The 22,971-nt window shown below is 31.9% G+C and overlaps 1 protein-coding gene across 11 annotated transcripts in view; it reads right to left on the bottom strand.

Annotated features, from left to right (window-relative positions):
- LOC112460110 (flocculation protein FLO11) overlaps positions 1-22,373 on the bottom strand; it is a 97,498-nt gene extending 75,125 nt beyond the window's left edge. For 3 of the 11 annotated variants that reach the window (XM_025024619.1, XM_025024622.1, XM_025024618.1), the window contains exon 1: positions 21,997-22,327. In XM_025024619.1, coding sequence (XP_024880387.1) covers positions 21,997-22,149 — 153 coding nt within the window. In that variant the 5' untranslated portion in view covers positions 22,150-22,327. Of the gene's footprint in view, positions 1-21,996 lie in introns of all 11 variants that reach the window. The other 8 variants (XM_025024621.1, XM_025024625.1, XM_025024620.1 and 5 more) reach the window with 6 other exon arrangements.
- Between the last annotated feature and the right edge of the window lie 598 nt (positions 22,374-22,971).

Raw genomic sequence — 22,971 nt, forward strand, 5'->3', positions numbered from 1 at the left:
TGTGTGTGTGTGTGTGTGTGTGTGTGTGTGTGTGTGTGTGTGTGTGTACAGGGTGAACCAACAAAACTTTACACTTGTTTCTTGTAACCAACTTTGATTTGTGATTGACTAAATATGCTAAAACATATCAATCTTATCTTTAAGAGAAATATACAATCGTAATAAATTCAACTGTGCTGCTTCATCCTCTTGATTGTACTTACTTAAAAAAAAAAATTTAAATGTCAAGTGACACATCGTTTTAAAGGTCTTTTAATTCTCTTTAACTGTCTTTTTTTAAATTTGGGTAAGAAACCAAATTTGGGAAGTCTTAGATATTAAAAATTAAAAATTCAATGTAGATCCGATGTAGGATTTTTCTGTATTATGTTTTTTTCTTTGAGAATACTTGAAAAATAAAGGCTGATGGATAAAATATGTCCAGGGCCTGCAAGCAAGTGCAGTACAAATTGTGCACTGCACAAAGGCGCATGAAGGGAGGGAGGCGCCAAATTAAATTTTAAATTAAAAAATCAATTCTCCATTCCTAACACCAACTGCACGCGCTCACTTGTGTCAAATTTAACCCTTAAAGCACATCCTGGGTCAAAATGACCCAGTAAAAAAAATTGTGTCGCATTATCTACCATTGAAACGCTGAAATCGGGATCTGTCGCGCCATATCTTGGTAGTTTTAACCTCTCTCTAGATAGCGGTACAGTCGTTGTAAGTCAGCAGGCGTCCGGCTGTCTGGCTGCCGTCCGCGTCAAACGTTCCGAAAATCACGGGTCATTTTGACCCAGTGTGTAGTTTACGCATTTTGGGGGTAATTTTTTGTGATTTTTTTTTAGTCTTTTTGAGCTTCTTTCGAACAATTAAAGTGTAAGTAAACGTTTAAATATGCTCTGAAATTTTTTTAATCAGTTGTTTATCAATAATAACACTGAATTATACATAGATGTACAATCTAGGGCAGAATTAAATAAAAAACTAAATTTTGAGCCCGCGCGAAGCGGGCTTTATCTCACTTTGCGATTCGTTCAATTAATTCCCGAAAAATTGGAAAAATTTCGTAACCGGTTTCCAAAAAGATCAGTAACGAAAAATTGTACACTTTATAGCACTCTCTAGAACATATATTCTACCCTTACTTCATATACAATTCTTTGAGATTTGGTCAATTAATTCTCGTAAAATTTGAAAAAATTTTGGAACCGGTTTCCAAAAAGATCGGTAAAATTAACCACATAAAATTAACCCGAAAAATTAACCACATCATTGCACTCCCCGGGAAAATTCTACCCCTATTTCATATACTTTTGGTAAAAATTTGGTCCACTAACGAATGAGTAGTTCGCGGACAGACAGACGGACAGACGGACGGACAGACAAACAGTCGGGTTTTATATAATAGTATGATTAATATTTTTTAACATTGTTTTGTCTATTTGCTATAGTTCGAATTGTTTCCATGCCCTATCCATCGAAAACGAATCGTTCATTAACGAATCTTGAAGCGAATGTGCTACCGATTTATATTGCTTTCGGTTTTCCAAATAAATACCTTTTTTGAAATGTTAGCTTTCGCGCGGATTTTTACCTTAAAGTATATAATCCAGAGAGTACGCAGTTAAATTTTCACATAAAAATATTGAAAATTTAGAAAGTTATTGAATATTTCGTAAAAAATAGCAATTTTTTGGTTTATAAACCATATTTTGAATTTTTGAACCATAAAGCTTTATTAATAACCCTTCACAAACAATCTCACATTCATTTTGAGTGTTGCAAGAATGCACCCTTTTAATTTCAGCCAAAAAGAATTGATCCCTCGTTTGTGGTAATTACGCAAAGTAGCGCTGGGTCAAAATGACCCAGTGTGTACTTTATGTCTCAAACAGGTAATGTGTGCTTTAAGGGTTAATTTCTTCTGAAACGTATATTCAATTAGATAAAATGAGTATATCAATTTAGAGAAATATCACACAATCTGAAACCGTTGTAAATGAGTGCCATAGAACATGTTAATTTCAAAATATCCACAATAAGTTTAAACAAAGACTGTATTATTGGAATGCTGTATATGGAAACTGATAAAAGATGAAGTTTCGATTATTTACTACAGTAAATTTTTCCTACATTTTTCACTACAGTAAATTGCGAATTTTTAATTTCTTTAATATCTAAGACTTTCAAATGTATTTCTTGAGAAATACTCAATTAAAAAAACATAAAAATTTTGAAGAAATTATAAAAATTATAAGAGAATTACAAGACCTTTTAAAACAATTAATTTCATTTCTATTGCCATTTTAAATTATTGAAAAGGTAGATACCCTAATTAAGAGGATAAAATAATATACGATAAAATTTAACACAATTATACATTTCCCTAAAAAACAAAGTTGATGTGTTCTAACATATTTCATGCAAATTAGTCGGTTATAAAAAAACGGGGGCAGACAGTTTTCATTAACTCACTCTGTATATGTACCTATACATATATGTATACATATATGTAATGCATGAAGGATATGTGTGTGTGTATTGTACGTGTTTTAAAAAAATTGTGCAATATATACAATATTAATGTGGCACGCACACACACGCACATACAATATTTCATTCGTATAAGGCCATATAATTTACTAATTGTAAGCCCATTTTAGATAAACTATAAATTTGCGTTAGATTTCAAGATATATTTTATAATTTTTATTAATCTGTATTTTGTAATATACTACATATAAAAATTATAAGATCAATTTTATCTTGAACTCTAATATAAATTACATCTCGTCTAAAGTAGGCTTTATGTGTGATATGATACAATATAATTGTGTAATATATGTACATAATATTCATATTATAATTTTTGGATGGGTATGTGTATGTGTTTCTTCATAGAACATCTGAATAACTCTTCTAGATTTGGATACAAACAAAAATGTTAAGGAAACAATTTTTCATAATATAAAATGATTTCTTTTTTTCTTCTCTGCTATCTACAAAATGTAAAGAAAAGATATATTTTTTTACGTAAAAAAAATGTTTATCTTAAAAACATTTAAATGTTGATTTTGAATAAAAATTCCTCTTACATTTACATTTTATCTTTAAAAATGCAATATCTTCAATATTTTACCATATCTTTCAACCTAGAAGATTTAGATATCCTGTTGGAGCTTTATAGTTATAAAGAGCTATAAAGGATGTGTAAAAGCGGTAACGCCAATGTGTGCATGCGTATGCGTGGGTGTATATGTATATATGAGTGGAAAACAATGCCAGCATTCGCGGTTGATCCGCTGAATTTTCTCCGACGAAAGAGATAATCGCGAAATAGACCCCAATATTCAGGTTAAGGTTGACTGTATCCGGCACGTTAAAAACGATCAGACCGCGACCGTATCCGTATATACGTATCGGAAGCGTCGATAACGGAAGAGCGAGACGGTGGAAATAGCAAAGCGATAAAACGGAGATCTCCTCGTAAGACGTATGTGAGATGGATCATAAATCGAATCGAGAATGTGGTTGGAATAAGAAGAAAATTGGACGGAATAAGAAGTGACTCAAAACAAATCATCACGAGTTTTTCGAAGAATTCGAATTCGCTAGCTAACGATTGTGTAACACATTCGCAAATAATGAATAACTTATATACAGGATGTTATATACAGAAAGTAAGTACAAAATTTGAAAGGCATATTCCGTGGCTTATTTTAGGAAGAAAAGATCCTATAAACATATGCCTTAAACTGCTTCGTTTTCAAAATACAAAATTACCCATACGCACGCCCCTGGTAAATCTAAAAATGTTTCATCGGTACTGAAAAATGGTTTTTAATACTATACATGTCCCCATACCAAATTTGAATAAAATATCTTGTAAACATTTTCCAGATTTTCGAAATTTTTATATTTTTTTTGATAATTTTAACACCCTATGTTTTGAAAACGAAGCAGTTTAGAGCATATGCTTGTAGAATCTTTTTATTCTAAAATAAGCCCCAGAATATCCTCTTCAATTTTTTGAAATTTACTTACAAAGTACCCTGTATATTGGCAATATTTCAAGAAAGCAAATTTAAGGAAAAAGGGTAAGAAATAATAGAATCATATTTATCAGCATATTAAAATACGCAAAGGAAATATTTTTTATACAGTTCTTATAATATGAAAATTGATAATATCGATCTATTAATCCAATATATTGATCATTCTGACAATATAATAATTATGCTAGAGACGATATTCTAGATGAATTAAGATCACAACACGATTATTCTCTCATGCAGAATTATGTAGCAAGAAGCATGATGAATATTAAAATAACGTCGGCAAAGTATCAGTCAAAGGACAATTATGTACATTTTTAATGAGGATAAGAGTGCAAAAGAAGGAAATGAAAGAATAAATAAGTAGTCTTCGCATTTCGTTCGACACCATCAATGTCGCAGAACCGAGAAAAAAGTACGTATAGAATATATATTAGAAATATTGCGTGCTTGGAAGATTCCTTGCAAGACACGAAGAATTTATTTAATATGTCAAGCTAAAAGATAAAATGAGAAATTGTCAACGACGACGGCACAAATAAAACCAAGGTCATCGACTATGACTGCACATGTGGGGATTAATTAAGAAAAAGAACGAAGATGGTCAGTTGTACTTGTACAAACTGTATGATCAACCAAAAATTTCCAAACGAAATTGGTGAGAAACCCAACAAATTCAGATGACATTGAGCAGACTGATACGCAATGCGTATCTGAAACGGAACATTATCGGAAATCTTCGCCGGGCAATTCGCCGGCGAAAGAAATGGATAATTATCAGTATATTGGATAAGAACGAGATGAATTAGGAAGTGGAGCAGCCGGCCTTTTTCCGATTTTACTATTTCATCATCTTCGTCCTGAAAAGCCTCCTGCTTGCCAAGCATGGGGCTTCTTCCTCTTTGCCGTGAACTCTCTCTCCCTCTCTCCCTCTCTCCCCCTTCCTCCATCCCACTCTTTCTCCCTTTCTTTCTCCCTCCTCCCTTCTTTATCACATTCTTTCTCTTTTCTTTTCTGCGTTTATTTCAATGTCTCAATTACTAAGCGAGCCAAAGCTTCTTCGACGCTCACCTGTCAACTCACCGGCTCGCATATACGTACGTGTGCGCACTGTGCGCACTAATAAAAGCACAAGTATCTTTAGAAAGATATTCATAGCATCTTCGATGAAAGAAGGCGTATCAACGAATATGACGGTTGCGCCGACACGACATCGGTTAGCACTAATACTATTTAATTAAATTTCCTTGATGTCTTCACGCTATATAGACAACGGTCGCACAACGACGACGGGAGACTCGCACACTGTGGATCAGCGAGCGAGTGACACGCGCCGGTAGTGGTCGCGTTAACATGTCGTGTAACACGAGCGTGTGAAATAATAAAAAGGAGAGAGAAATAGCGATAAAGACGGACGGAAAGAAGAATAAAGACGGATTAGGGATAGAGATGGGCCTATAATATGTAACATTATACGTTTGTGTGGACGTGTGTGCGTGCGTGTTGCGTGTTTGCGCGTGTATACGCGGTTTATGCGTGCGTATGCGCGCGTGTTGGCACCTAGGTGACACCCCGGACACGTACGAACAGCGTTCACGAGACGGAGGGCAGAGCGAGAACGAAATCGTGAGAGGCACTGCTGGTCCCACCGTCGCCACACCGACGTTGCGTAGAGCGCCGTGTCGCCGGCAAGACGGCCTGCGGGACGGTAGGAGGGATTGCCGGTGGCAGGCGCAGGCGTCAAGCCGGAGCAGAGACCGGGTCGATAGTCCGCAACGTCGTTCCTCCCTTGCCGGCCGGCTGGCACTATTCGCTCACTTTCCCTCTCCCTCCCACCCTCTCTCTCTCTCTCTCTCTCTCTCTCTCTCTCTCTCTCTCTCTTTTCGTCTCTCTTTCTCCCCTGCTACTGCCACCGCATCGCTAAATTCCATGCAGTGGCGAAACGGCGATCTGGGGTGCGCGAAACCTCGAAGCGCAGAAATTCGATTCTCGCCACTTTTCCAGGATTCCATCAATCATTGACATAACTCTTTTTAACGCCGAAAAAATTTCTCAGTGGTTTAAAGATCGGAAAAACCGGCCTTTATAATTATCCACTAAGTTGATCCAATTTCTTTTTTGTTTCTTTTTTAATTTATCGACTATAAACGTGCAACATTTCGCTTGCGAAGAATTTATCTCAAAATTCCTCAAGGTTGAATCTCGAGATTTTGATTATTATAATATAACAGAATATAATATAACTTTAACTGATTCTTGCTCGTTTTGTACATAGAGTTAGGACTAAAAAGAAACGAAATATTAATCAGGTTACAGTCAATCAACATTATTAAAATCGATTATTAAGTGAGCCTAAAAAGGGACATCAGTCGACTAAGGCTCCGAGGTCTTTCAATTCGTCACTGGCTTCTTCATTCTCTCTATATCTCTCTCATTGCTCTCTCGCATCACGGTTGCGTACATTTTGTACGCTATATTTCTCTCTTCCTCTCCCCTCTCTCCGTCTCCTTCGCGCGCGCGCTTTCGCTTTCTCTCTCCCTCTTTTTCGCTCCCTCAATTCTCTCTTTCGCTTTACAATTAGGTACCCGCTTGGTCTAGCTGGTCTAGCATCTAGCATCTATTTTCTAGGGAGGCCTTTTCGCTCACCCGCCCACATTCCGCATGCATATATATATGTATGTACAATGCATGCACATTATTCGATGTGGAAGTAGTTCCGAATTGTCTCTACATTCGGAAGGTGGTGGTTCAAGTTCTTTGCGGTGATTCTCGGCTTCTTTCGTCGCTGTTCCAAATCTTACACTCGATATGCGTCATTCAATCAATGCGTCAATTATCGCATTTTTTTTTCTTTCCGACTTATTCCCTTATTTTTAATACACTCGCTGGTGCACACTTACAGTGTTTGCTAATTGGTGTCAAACTGCAAGGATAAATCTTGAGGAAATGCCTTTCTTAATAAAAATTTTACAGCAAATCTCACTATTTTACATTAAAGATTGAAAGATTTAACCCTTAAAAGCTACACGGTCCATATATATGGATTTCACATATGGACCTTTGATCACGTATGAAGCTGGGTCTAATCAACCAAATCTTAAAGAATGAAATAGAGGTAGAAAAGACTAAAGAATATAATAGAATTAGAAAAATTGCCAATAATTAAATTAAATTGTCCAAAAACATCAATTTTTGAAGAGTCTCAAGTGGTTGAGACTTGAGGTGTAGCCTTTAAAGATTAACCTTTCTCATTCTCTTCACTTTTATTTCAATATTTTAAATAGATATACGAAAATGTTTAATATTGAAAAGATATCACTCAATTGGATTTGTGTTAAAGAAAATTTAACTTCAGATCAAGGTATGTACATTTCTCAAATTTTGTCATCGATTATATCCCAAAAGCCCTGGTAGATTGTTAAATGTACGTTCTTCATTCCGACATGTTGGATACATTATATTTAATAATTAATATAAAAAATTTGATTTTTTTCCTTACTTTGATTTGTGACAAAAATGTAATTATAAATAAAAAATTACTCAGCCTTTTTTCAACAAATTTGTGATCGACTTCATTACTTCATGTTCGTATATATAAGAATATTTAATATTAAAGATATTATCTAACCAAGTTTTTATTGAAGATAGAAACGCGATTTAAAATATATGTATACATACGTGTATATACATGTGTGTGTATACGCATGCGTGCACACACACAAGTACATACATATGCATGTACAACACATTATATTTCCATTTTGTTATCAAAGATCGAACAATCTATATATTTTTTGTTCCTTTTCTAGTTATCACGACTGATTATTATCTTTGCATTTTCTTTCCCTCCATTAATTTCTTATCTATTAACCTTATTTCTTCGGCATACCTACATCATCCCTAATTTTATGTATAACTTACGCAATTCCCGCATTTATGTGCGATTGTTTTATCGTTATCCCCCGAGATTCTTTATAACCTTTCTGCTTGATTCTCAAAGATTCACCTCCCGCTTGTACATACATCAACGCTCATCGATAGTTCTTTCTTTTCTTTTTTGACATAAAAAAAATATGAGCAAATTGAGAATGTAGCGTACTGTCAATAAAAATGCCAAAATACAAATAATTATTTTAGAAGAATTTTTTTTTGGGAAGAATTTACAGCTTTAGAGGAACAATGGAGTGAGTGGCTGCAGGGAAACGCAACACACGAGAAGACTTCGAGAATCAAATTAAACCGAAAACATTACCATGTTAGATAACATTAAATACTAAAAAGAGATTAGTCAAGATTGTTAGTTGCGCGATTTTGTCATACAGAACACCAAGTATGCCATGGGAGATACTCAATTTTTTTGTCTCCCGAATTTGTATTATTCTAGCTTTTTTGCTTTAACTTAACCCTCTGTTCCATAGTGTCCTTATATAAGGACACCTATTACTTCGCAGTTTTTCTATGTTTTTACGTATTTCATAATTGGTTTTACTACACAGCACTTTTTTACTGTGCACTTTTTTCCTCAACTAGATGTATTATACATATAGTAATTATATATACATCAGATATATATTACTATAAGTATAGTAAATATATAAATATGTAGTAAATATACATTTATAATATATAGTAATATACGTATTACCTCTTTCATATAGTCTATATCTATATGGCATAAAAATTGTATAATTAATAGTAAAATATAAAAGTTAAACACATAAGTATGTTTAAAGTCAATCCCTTATGAATCGTATAACGTTAATTCGTTAGAGATAAATTCTCTTTTTCTCTTTTTCCTGCGCAAAAATGTCATGGAATTGGAAGCATTACTGTTACGTAAAAAGTAACAGCAACTGACAATAATAGTATACTACTCAAAAACCTTGTATAGAAGACATTCGAATTCAGCACGAAGAAGACGAATTGGGTTCACTCCCATTCGGCGCCCTCTTTGACAGAAAATCGAAATAATTTTGCTACTCCGTCGAGCATTTGTGAGATAGTATCTTTAGCAAGCCCTTTACTATTCCGTGCCTGTCCCGGAATATGCTCCTATCTATGTCTTCTCTCGCGGCTTCCTCTTCCGCGTTTGCATCTCCGTCGCTTCCTGTCCATCGTTCGTCGTGCTCGTCACGTATCCGGCGCCACGAAGTCGAGCCAGCGGCGTCGGCGACGCCGACGCGCCGATGAGCTCTCAACGGCCGGTTCGGGTCGCTCCGATAGGTGGTATACTCAGAATCGAATCATCCCATCCTGCGACAACTCCAAACGCGAAACAAAATTCTTGATAAAGTTGAGTTTTCTAATGCAGCGGACTTTTTCTGTTTTTGCGGCACGTGCAAGGGAGACGTGGACGTAAAAGTAAACATATACTTGGACAGTTTATGCTTCTGCATGTTTACAGTTTACTACTCTTTAGGGGATAAATTATAAATAGCACATGGTACGTGACATACGTTGAATTTCAAGGATAACATATTATCCACTTCGTACTAATCCTTCTCATGTTGGGAATTTGCAAAAGCATGTACAAAGATATACATGTGTAATTTATATAATGCATGTAATACATGATATATCGTCTATGAAAGTGTACTAGTACTTTTGAAGGTAATATAGTTCTCTTTTTTAAGGAAGTATTTTTGAATGGAGAATGTGTTCAAACTTAGAAAACTTTTAGAAAATCCGACACACGTGACCATAGTTGAATATTGCAGAGACGTCAAGTCACTATTCAAGGATTACGTAACTCTTTATACTTAATGCCAGTAGGATTGGCCTTAGCCATTTGGATTCTCCTTAGAACGGCGATTCAGTTGGCATTATTATTACTACATATCTAATAACATTATACAGATTTAAATATTACTCATAGTACTAAAATAAAAATTAAAATAAATTAAAATATATTATTGATAAATATAATAATTGTGCCTTTTCTACCACATTTTAACAAAAGTAATTCAATGTAACGGATTTAAAACCTTCTTTCTGTCATTATTTCATGTATAAGTAACATTACTTTCTTTTTGTCATTTTATTAGATAATTAGGTATTTTAATACGCCAAATTTCAGTATTATTAGCGATATATAAATTCTCAATAGCCGCTGTTTATTGGATATGTAGCAAGTGAATCCAGTACCAACGGTAAAAAGTGGTAGAATCAATAAAATTCGTTAGCGTTGAAATCGCGCACGCTATGCACTCGATTGAGCTATATGCTCAGCAAAAGAAACTGTGAGGATTCTTTCGTTTATGCACATGTTCGCATTTGACTGTCGAATGAAAAATATTCGCCCATCAAGTTTTTTTAGCAATTAAGTTATTAATATTTAGATTAAATCAAGCAAATTTTTTCATTGGAAGGTATTTTAAATTCAAGCAGCATTAAGTTTTTTATGGTAAATATCTTTTTACTTTGATTATAACTTTTGTGTTTCAAACACAATCATGTTGAAAAGTATATTAGATATATATTTTTGAATATAATATTTTTAAAAGCATAGTAACAAAAGAATTATAAACTATAAATTTTATTTTAGTTGGCGCAGTTTTGTATCATTATTTTTTATATCATAATTTCTTTTTAAGAAAATAGATAATATGATAATATGAAAAATGGTAATATTGTAATATATTTCTCACGTTAATATTTTTTGCTTAAAATTATTATATGTTTTTAAACTTATTTTTGTATAGAAAAACACTCTTACGACATTTATTTTAACTTTACTATTTTTTTCAATTAATGTGTGCATTGGCATCAGTTTTTTTAAAGATAATTTTTAGACAGCTTAGAATGTTTTAGACGCGCCGGGAAACTAATAATTCCTGTACGAGTATATAGTAGTACGAGAGAAGTAATCTGTGTCAGCGTGTACAGTTTAAAAGAGTGGATGAACGAGCCGTGTCTTACAAACTTGTGTCTCACATTCCCACAAACAATCTGTCCACTGTCATACGTAGATGAAAAATAACGCGAATCATTTAAAGAATAATAGTTTCGATAAGCCAAACAAAAACGTCCGACAAAAACACATTACAATTATAATCGCTAAAAGCTTAAATATTGCATGATAATTTAATATTTAAATGTAATTAAAAGTACAATTACATTATAGTTAAATATTCAAACAGACATGATTACTGAGATAAGCAAATTCAGCAATTAAACAAAATCTAATGTAGTTAAATATGAACTAACATATTCGCTGTGAATAATACATAGTACATGCATGTGTGCGTGCGCTGCTACAACGAATATGCACTGAGAAACCCATTTTGTTGAATCAACTAAATCTGTGTTTGGGTATGAGCAAACTTGGATATGAGCAATTTAAAATTTTAAAAATTTTTGTTATGTTAACCAAATTTTTTGTTATATTAATTAAAGAATTTGTTTATGCTCATATCCAAACACAGATTTGGTTGATTCAACAAAATGGGTTTCTCAGTGTGTTAATTCATATTTAACTTATATATTTCATTTTGTTTAATACACGCGTATACAAAATATTCCCCGATTAAAAAATCATCGTATTTCTTTCTTTCATCATTAAATACAATATGATCAAAATTATCTCATCTTTAAATAAGATATAATTATTGAGATAACGAAATTCAGCGACTAAACAGAATTAAATATAGTTAAATATAAATTGCCATATACGTACTATACAAATTGAAGGAGCACGTTTCTGTTGTAAATCGAAGTAGAAAATGTTTTATAACATGGGTCCAGGGTTTTATATATATATATCGTCCCATTTTAGAAACCATTGTATCTCTTTCCATTAGCACCGGTGTATTAATGGCCGCAATGTTTAATATCGATTACGCGGCAACTCTCAATATCTGATTTGGTTACCCTTCAATTTGCATTAAATAACACATATCCATGACCTAAAAATCGCGAAACTTCCCGCATCCTATTTAATATACCCGGACATTCGACGGAAGAAAAAGAAGAGAAAAAAGTAGGAGCTTTCATGCTCCGAATCCGTTTTCTCCGCGAGCAATGGAACAGCTGGAAATTATTTCTATTTTTGTTATATAGTCGCGAGAGATAGGTATAGGTACATATAGGTATCGTGTTGCTTGCGCGCAGCCTGCATGACGAGAAAATTATTTGTCACTCTGTCGCATTCGAGATAAGCCATCACGTGCATATATGTTTATTGTCGCGCAGTGTTCACGCGATTGCGAGAAATTTATTCCAAAATGATATATAACAAGCGACGGGACGCAACGATTTTTTTTTACTGTCGACTCTTTTTATACATACATACCGACTATTCAATTATATACGTTTAATATTTTTTTAATGGTTAACATAAATGCTAATATAATTTCAAATATATTTATGTTGTATTTGTATATTATTAAAAGCCTATCTTGTCCAAACAAATTTTCTTCATCAAACAATTTGTACAATAATTGTGAAAGATTAGGATTTATATAAATGTTTAGTATTTGATATTTTTCACTTAGTTATAAATATTGATTTTTTTATTAATTCACTTTCTTTCTTGTCTGCTTTTCTTACATTCTCTTTTTAATTTAGAAGTTCAATATGATAGAATTACATCTGTTCATAAAGAAAAATTTATAATTATATTTATATATGCATAATCTAGATACCTACATAATATAATATTTAATTAATATTATGTTTAAATTTGTGTAATTATACAGTACCAGAATTTCGGCCGTATAAATCGTCATTCATTGAAAACATTTTAATTAGATTCTTCCGTTCTATTTGACACCAATAGTATGTCGGAAACAACTTGTTTCCGAGTTAAATTGAATTCATTCGATTACCATCTGCGAGCACTTCGTCAGTCAATTAATTCGAATAATCTCACGTAGGTAACTTACATGCTACGATGTTTCAATCAAATGATACCAATTGATAATCTACTTCTTATGCACCCCGCCGTAATTATTGATAAAAAAGCAATCCATATATAGCCTGATTATAATTAATATGTTATTACTTTTTAAAATGTTCTCGTTAAAAACTTTTTAGAGTAGGTATATTATTTAATAACAGTATTTTAGAATACATTCTTTTTTTGAAATATACTATTTGCAATATACTGGCTTCTTTGTATTGTATGAATAATTTTATAATACCAAAAACATATTTATTCGCAAAACCGTCACTTAGCAAATAGATATTCATGTCTTCTTTGGGATATATTGAAGATAATTAAAAAAATAAATTTAAAAATAATACATGGATTTGTGCGTAATTGTGAGAAAAGTTTCAAAAAATTTTAAACATTAAAAAAAAATACTATTAATATTTAAATAAAATCAAATTCGGAAGTGTAGATATATTTAACAAATCAAATTAAAATTTTTAAAACTAGTTTTTTTCTGTAAAATTTCGAGATCCGTAAATTGTTAGGTTTATCAATTACATAAAAAAAAAAAAAAAAAAAAAAAAAAAAAAAAAAAAAAAAAAAAAAAACCGGATTCCAGATTTAAACTCCTATATCTTTTTATTTTTGAATCCCGCCTTTTCCCCGTCCCCCTTCAGCAAAAAACTCGTGAAAACCGGCAAAATTTTTTCAGCAATCTAATATAATTGACTATAGAAACTTCAGGTTGGAATTTCACTCTCGCAAGAAAAACAACGAAATTACTGAACCTTTATGATATTTGACAAAAGCGCAGACAGCTCGATTTAATCCTTCTTTTCATTGTAGGAATCCACTCTCACACGATGCGGAAAAACGAAAAATATACTTTGCGGTGGCCGGTGTATTTCTGTCTATATAAGCGCAAGTGGGTTAATTAAAATCTTCGACGAAGTATTCCACCGATCGCGCCTACTGACAGATTTATCGTTAATCATCGCTAACCAAGAATGATCGACGAGACAATAACAGACATCGCGCAGTTCGCACTGTTTTAGATATATCTATTGTCTGCCGCAATCTCAGAAACGATTCCAGGCTATCTGGCACCTATGCTTTCTCGATATAAAATCTACGTAACATAAAAATCGAGAAAACATTTTGATTTAAGATGAACTGACTTATTTGAACGCAAATTTTGAGCTAAGTACATTATTTGTAAAACCTATGTTTAATATAAAGTCATATATAAGTGTCTTATAAATTATGAATTAGGATGAATTTATTCTCATTTTTTAATTGACTGATCGTTCTTTAATTTTTGCATTAAGAAATGCCTTCATTCTTCATTACTGCAAAATTCATGTCAAGCATTTTTGAAGGATGCTAAATATACTATCTAAATATACTTTTCTCTTCAATATTCTTCATGCGCAAAACACCGATTCACGTTTGCATTAATGCACCTACATGAATACTGTGCTTCGCGCTCGTCACATGGCACATTACGCCTGATTTCCGCTTCCGTTCCCTATATACAGCCGCGATCGCTTGAAAACGTAAAATAACACCTGCTCGAATTACGATTTGCATTTCGTGGTGAGAATAGCAGTGCGATAATTAATTACATTTATAAATAAATATTATCTAAGTGAATAGGTACTATACAAATTAAAATTAAATTGTGTTAAAAACACAAAATATATATTCTTGGCTTTTTGTAAACTTTACTGGTCATAATATCAAATATAAATTTAATCGAAATAAGTACTAAATTGCTAATTGGGTGACACGTAGTGTTCCGTATAGCAATCGACTCGTTGTAGGCTTCCGAGTTTGATCCCCGACCTTCATCTCATATGCCTCGGCTTATAAGCGATTCATAAAGAATATAAATTTTGAGTGAAAGATTATGAGATTATTGTTACCTATATAGGAACAATAAATTACACAGTAATACACACATAAATTGCTAACTTTAAATCTGGTTCACGATATTGATCAGGTTGATCCATCATAGAAATTTGATAAATAAAAGGATTTCGATTCTGAGAAAAAAGCAGCACTGTCTCATGTTAACATCAACGGATCTAAAAGACATTGTCTATACGGAATTCATTATGTTTCTTCTTTAATTATTATTAAAATTTCTCATTCAGTCCATAAACAACTATTGGTTGAAAAGAATTCAGTTGAAATTGAAATTGATTTTGATATAATCAAAAGTTATATGGAAGTTATAAAAGTTACCTACCAATTTAAAAGAAAAAAATACACGAAAATATTAGGAATATCATATTCTGGAATAATTACATAATCTGATTACATTAATGCATGTACAACATGTTGCGTTCATTATCTCGTATTACTCCAAGTTTTCCAAGTTAGAAGCAAATTGCTTGGCTTAGTAATTTCATTAAAGTGTAAAATTCTCTCCTCGGTACATTTCTTCGTTTTGTTTCATGCTGAAAAATAGAAAAGAATGTAAGGAAGAAGAACTGAAAAGTCTAATGGATCTTTCTACGCTTTTATTATTCTTACATAATAGCTATTCCTTTGAATATATGTATTATTCATAATATAAACGAACCTTGATTAAGTGAAATAGCAAAAAAATTAGTGATTGAATCAATAATTAAATTACATGAGAGAAATACAACAGATTTTGTGGCTAAATCAAGCGAAAAAGAAAAAGTGAGAAATATTTTAAAAGAAATCTTATCTCTTCGTGTAACTGAGCCAACTTCTGCACTTGCAAAGCATAGTAGGAAGGGGTTCGAAAGTGACTGCGGAAGAGATTGCTGTCACTCTTTTGTTTCCGCCAAATCAGCAGCAACCTTTTTTCTTGGCTTTAAATCAATACATGGACTATTTCTTCAAAGCAACTTTATATCAACTCTTCTCTCTTTCAGAGAGATCTCGATCCAATTTAATTACCGTCAAGACAACAATGCAACAAACAATTGCATTCTTAAATAATTTTCATCTAAATATTAGTTAAAAGTACAAAATTTACATAACTTTGAATATCACAGCTATGTGTGAAGATTCCTGATTGAGTATCAAATACAAAATTTAAACAAAAATAAATCCTTGAAACGGGCAATAAAATTTAAAAATTCTAAAAAATTTAAAAATTTAAAACAAACAAATTGCTGTTACTGTCGATAATTTTAATACTATCAAAGAAAATTTGTGCGAGAATAGATCACAAATATAGTGCACAAAAGACTTTATTAATATTTAAAAAGATGAGGGAGAGAGAGGAGGTCAGTGCAGATCCTAATTGTAAAAATAAAATATAAGTTTAATGTTTATGCAAATGTATTGCTACAAAATGTACGATGTAATTGCGACAACTAACACTACGAATACCAGAGTACGTGACAAAAATGCTGGATGTAATACAAATTGGACAGAGTTCCACCCGTAATGTTATGTCACCAAATTCTCATTTTATTCCCTTTAACTTACGCTCTCGTACGCATGTCACATACTATAACGTAATGCGCAAAAGAAATATGCCCTTTCATGCACAATTCATACACAATTTATAAGAAAATTTTTTTATCAAATAGCATGCTTAAACTAATGTGCTAACTCATCAAATATTAGTATAGATCGTATTTGTGCTCTTATAACTCACAAGGGATATGTCACAACTGTTCGGATTCAATTAAATCAACCCTAATTTTTTAAACATCTACATTTGTAGCCTACTTTTCACTACAAATTAAATGACCACACACGTAAGATCATTGGAAATCAAATGACGGAAAAAAAGCTCAATCGTCGATAATACTCGAAATGAGGGAGGATAAAGTAGAGTGGGCTACACACATACCTAATATATTAATTTTAAAGAAAAACTGACAAAAAATTACGATAACCGATTATTTTTTCAATGAATATCTACAAGCAAAGTTTGCGATAATCGCAATTTATTGTCAATTACAAATACATTCGCTTATTATAGCAACTACATGCTAATGATTTGCATAATGACTATTAGATAAATAAAATAATAACTAAAGCTTTTGCTGGCTCTGCGATTGCCGAGCTCACGTTGACAGTACACACAGTGTCATTCTTAGCAAAATTGTGAACTTAAGGTGTGAAAAATGACGTTGAAAATTAAATTATCAGAACTGATAACAACACGCGGTTAGAGACATTTAAGAGTATAATTTCAAAACATTTTATTACTACATGGCAGTATCTCAGTAAAAAATTATCGACTATATTATGCACCGTGGTCCCGTTATGCCCCGGGTTCCCCTACTACTATATATATTAAAAGTGACTTATCTCGACCCCTCTAAAGCGAATTTTGATTACTTCTCCGGGTTTAGACGGATAAAAATGCTACCATCGTATTTAGCGACCCAAAAACGTAAGATTACATGTATAACTTACGTTACACTTTTTAGACAGAAATCGACCTATTTTACCTATCGTCCTTTAAAAAAAGATAAATCATCTCAGAATTAAGTCAGAAATATGACATTTTAAGGATAAATGTTTGTTCTAAATCACCCTATAGTTATTGTGCTAAGTAGCATTAATGCTATTTCATTTAAAGATATACCCAGAGTTACAAAATATAATATCAAAAATTTCCCTAAAATATATATTGGAGCTAATTAGCTATAAGTGCAGTATTTCATTACAGAAATAATAAGCACAATAATCATTATACCAATTATTATATATTAAAAGTTAGTGAAGCAAACAAATTAAAGTAAATTTATATTAATAAATAAGACAATATTACATAAACAATGGTTATAAGGCAATAAAGATGAAAATATATTAAGTTTGAGGATAAATAACAAATAAAAATAAGTAACTTCAAATATCAAGAAACATTTATAAATTAATATTGCATATTCTTCAATAAATATAAGTATACAAACTTTTTGAACAGACTATTTACTGATAACGTTAAAAATAACATTATATAATATTAAAAATAAATAATAAAAATAAACATATTAAAATAACATTAAAAATAAACAAGGAAAATGAAAACAAAAACCAGAAACAACCAAATTGTTAAATTAGTCTGGATAATAAATGAACGATATTAAGAAAAATGTTAAAAAATTCATGATATACATCGATTAGTAAGAACATAGGCATTGAAAGGATTATATGAATGAAACAGTAGATAATCTGAGGATATAAAAACTATTATATTAATATTTATATAAAAATATAATACAAGTACAACAATATTATACAGACATAATATAAAGTATAATAAATATATTCGCATAGAATAAATAAGTTATTAATAAATAATTTATATATATTTATACAAATGTATATATAAAATGTACTAACAATATTATAAAAATAATTTAATATTATTTAAATTTTAGTAAAACAGTATTCTTAAAATTTAAAGGAACAAAGATATTAAATATAAAAATTATAAAACAGGTGTGCATTGATTAGTTATTAAATTATCCTCTCGACTGTGTCAGCCACTTCCTTTATCACAAGACTGATAATTGCAGCTTCATTGACTAAATTAATAGACACGCGTCCGCCTACATTCCCTTCTTTGTCAGAAGTCTTCTGAAAGAATTGAATAAATAAATATCAGTAATAGTAATTGTATAATATATAATTAATATAATAATAATAGTATACAACTGCATTAAAAATAGACATATTATATCATACATCACTAAATTTATTTCTGCTATTATTGCTATTACTGTTATTCTTATTATTTTCTGTTACTATAATATTGCTACTGCTACTGCTAATGTATTGTTGCTACTTTACATGCTTTTGCTATTGCATATGCTATTGCTGCTGCTACAATTTTTATAGCTGGATTAATTGCTATTACTTTTATTACTGCTGTTATTATCTTTCATTGCTTTTTCCTAATGTTATTGCTAATATTGCTGCTATTGTTGTGCTGCTACTGCTGCTCTTGGAGCAATTATTAGAGAGGTTGTTAGTCTTTTTTAAATAAAAGTTACTTTCAGTAGTTTCAGATATTTCTTCCAATCTAAAAAAAGAAAAAATAAGTAACCTATACACTTTATATCTATTAGGTAATTGCAATTTTCATGATAATACAAGATAATCATTGAAAAATGGAATAAATAATAAAAATATACATAAAATATACTATTGTTACATTTATATATTTATATTAAAAATGTATTGTGAATTAATGTCTATAAAATGTAAATAGCTTTTTTTGTATTTTTCATTATAATATATTTTATTATAATCTTAAAGATTTAAAAAATTTAAATAGTAGATAAAATTAAAATTTGATCAATATTAATCTCGGATCTATTTAGCGTGTAGATCACCTAATCATTTGTGATAAACGCTATTTAATGTACAGACGGCGTCATTAATGCTTTCCTAGCTGTGTTCTGGGAATTTCTATAGTGCACGTTACATGAACTATGCCTTCAGGTGGAAGGCATTAATGACGCCGTCTGTACAAGAGATGACCAAAAGAGTGAGATGACTGTAGCTCTCCTAACTCTCTTGTTCAGCGCGAACAGTCAAACCACGTTCTATCCCATTCATCTAAATTCTAGAATCTAGATTCCAGATTCTAGTCATAACTCTCGGTAATGGTGCTTAGGGCTAATTTCATCTTAGTTAACCGACGGTGATGAAATTGGCCCTTAATCTTCAAAATAGCATTCAAATCAAAATTGTTCAAAATATTGAGAAATGTGATAATATCGATATATGGATATAAACGCGATACTTATCAAAGAATGCGATATAGCATTTCGCATTAAATTCTATACATTTATGTATTATTTTCATTGAATTTTATCATAACATTCCATGTTATAACCAAAATTTTATTAAAATTGTAATAGTATTATGAAATAAATTAAAAATTAAAAATTGAAATTTTTCTATCAAATATGAAAACTATGTATTCAAATATAAAAACTATGTATAATACTTACGCGACACTTTGGTCTTCATGAATGTATCACAAATATGACGTAACAAACGAAAGTTGCACATTGATCATTTACCTTTGAGGTAAAAAGATACGTAAGAATGAGTATGGAGAATGACGTCACGCGCTGAAAATACTGATAAGGAGCGAGTGAGAGCGCAATAATGAGCGGCGTACGAGTAACGCGCTACAGATGTCGAAAAAGAGCGAATATTGAATGGGATAATGAGAAAGAGAGAAAATGAGGAATATTATGAATGGATGCATCCGATGCGTACGATTGTTAGTAAAAAAACATACGTGCCCCCCCCCCCCTTGATTTTAATGAGCTTTGGATGTATTATAATGCAGATCAAACTAAGAGATACGTACACGAGTTTTCTGTGTTTTTATGCATATTAAAGAGATAAAATATCATCTTGAAAAAAATCGTTATACTTATATAAATTATACACGTATATCGTTGAGATGTAAAAAAATATATTTTAAATAAAATTTTCATGCTTTTATGGTCACTTATAAAGATGTATTTTAATTTACGACAATGCTATATTTTTAAAATATATCGCACTATCGTTTTTCAGAATTAAAAAATTTATCACAAAATTAAAGGTTATAGGTATTAAAAAATGCATTTAAATGTATAATAATGTATAAAAAATTTTCAAAAATGATAATAGATAAAGTAATATTGAAAAATATATTTTTGAAAAAATTTAATACTTACTAAGAAATGTCTTTGAAACCACCTATAGAATTTTCGTTTAAAACAATTGTTCATATCTTTTTTCGTTTTAACGACACACGCTTAAACATAGTAAATTGATTCTTTTATGGGGATATATTTCATTCCTTTAATATATGTATATAGGAGCACTTATAAAAGTACGTATCTTTTATTTTGATCTCTATATTATAAGATATTCAAAATTCACGGAAAATAGAAGAATTAATGTACATTTTCTTATAAATCAAACTGATAATGTTAAAAAAATTGCGATTTTTTAATTACTCTTATTATGTACATCTAGTTTTACGCATTCTGCTCATGTTTTGCATCTAACTTGTGTTTGTTGCTCACTAAAAAATTATCTTTATTGAATACGGTTGCTCTCTTTTAATTTTTTGCTTTTAATGTGATTCGTTTGTTCTCCGCTAAAAAAAAGTTATTTCTCATTCAATACACTTGATCTTCTTCATTGTAATTTTATTAATTTTTTTATGCCTTTAAATTATACCTATTTCTTAATAATTATTTTTGCACTATACTTCTTCCAGGTAGAGAAAGATGGTTGCTTTAATTAGAGAGAGTAAGATGTGCTTGGAGCATTACTTTAACGTTTTTAATTTATTTTTTAAGCAAATTTTAATAACAGTAGGACTGACAATAGGTTTGTTAATTTTAATTATATCTATTTGCCTTTAAAATAAAATAGTACATTTTCAGGGTTCAAATGTAAAAAATGATATCAACTAAATAAAATAAATTAAAACAGTTTGTACAATTTTCTACACTTGTAGCTATACTTTTTAGCATTTCTTCTCTTCTCTCATCTATAGAGACAATAGATTTCTCTCTCTCTCTCTCTCTCTCTCTCTCTCTCTCTCGATCTCTCCTTCACCCTCTTCTTTCTTTCTCTCTCTCTCTCTCTATTTATATAAAAAGGGATTTATATATTTAATTCTTCATGTAAAGAAAGAGAAAAAAGAATAGTATAGAGCAAAGTGTAAAAAATGCAAAAGGAATTAATAGAAAGCGAATTGCAAGCAAGAGGGTGCGCTTCCCTCCTCGCGCAGTCACGATGACCGAGTCATACATACCGCTTGGGGTCAATAACACTCGATATTCCCCTAGTAAGCGGCCCTAACCTTTGGGTTATCGTCTTTATTCCCATATAACATCCTACAATGGGGGAATTAGTCACGCGAAATACCACGTATTCGAGGAGGGTGGATCGCGCCGTGGCAATTCTCGGAACGATCGATCGAAGTTGCATGGATCGTTAACGTCTAATAAAAGCGGATATGCGAGGCGTTCCTTCATGTATATGGCCGTTCGATTCGTGTCACAATACATTTTATTATTTTTCCTTTTTGTTTTCTTTTAACTCATTGCTCACACTCACCAGATATTGCGCGTAATGTTTATGCTTAACGAAGGAGGAGGAGCGCTTCTTCTTCTTGTTGGCGTTAGCTGTGGCAGAAGTGGTGAGGGTGTAGAGCTTGTCACCGGACTTCTCCTTACGAGGCGTCGATAGGTTCGATTTGTTCGCGGGCATCGTTTACTCCTAATCGTCCTTTATCGTCAACGCCGTATGATGAGCCGTACGAGGCGTCAACGACGATCACTGAGAACGAGCTTAGCGGTCCAGCGATGAAGGAGGGAGACGACGATTGATAACACGACCGAAACTTTCCTACCCTGTTCTACTCCACTCTCCACTCTATATACAGACTGTATCACTGTACGTAGGGTACACGTGCGCGCCACTGTGTGCGCGCCTATGGGCCATGGTGCATGTTCGGCTATGTACGGCCGTGTTCGGCTCGAAGCCGCGCTGTCGTTCGGCGGGCCGCCAAGTCGTTTGAATTTTGTGTCGCTACAGAACAGGCCAAAAACCAGGCGGAGAAAGATAAAGATTTTATGTGACTTAAGGCTACGGTCCACTTAACACTACAAATGTTTCGAAGGCATCCTTCTTCTCCTTTCTTTCAATGAGAAAAGGAAGATAAAGAACGCTTCGAAGAATTTGCAGCATCAAATGTATAACCGCAACCTAAATACACATACATATATTAGTGTATATGATTTGGTATAATATTTGGTATAATAGTGTGTATATGGATGATTTAGCTTAGAAAAGAAGTAAATTAGTAAATTATTCTGTGCTAGACATTGAACAATTATATTTTTTCTATAAACACAATTAATTAAATAAATATACGGTCCTACTTATAAAATGTTGTAAAATGTGCGAAGCTATTTTTTCTATTTTATGCCATGCACCAATTGTAAACGCATCCCTTGTTTTATTCATCAACATATGGTTGAAAGTCATCATCTATTATACCATATCGTACAATTATTGTTAGTGTTAAAC

Source organism: Temnothorax curvispinosus, unplaced genomic scaffold (genome assembly GCF_003070985.1).
Source record: "Temnothorax curvispinosus isolate PA1 unplaced genomic scaffold, ASM307098v1 QBEX01010321.1, whole genome shotgun sequence".
In the NCBI taxonomy this organism is placed as follows: Eukaryota; Metazoa; Arthropoda; class Insecta; order Hymenoptera; family Formicidae; genus Temnothorax; species Temnothorax curvispinosus.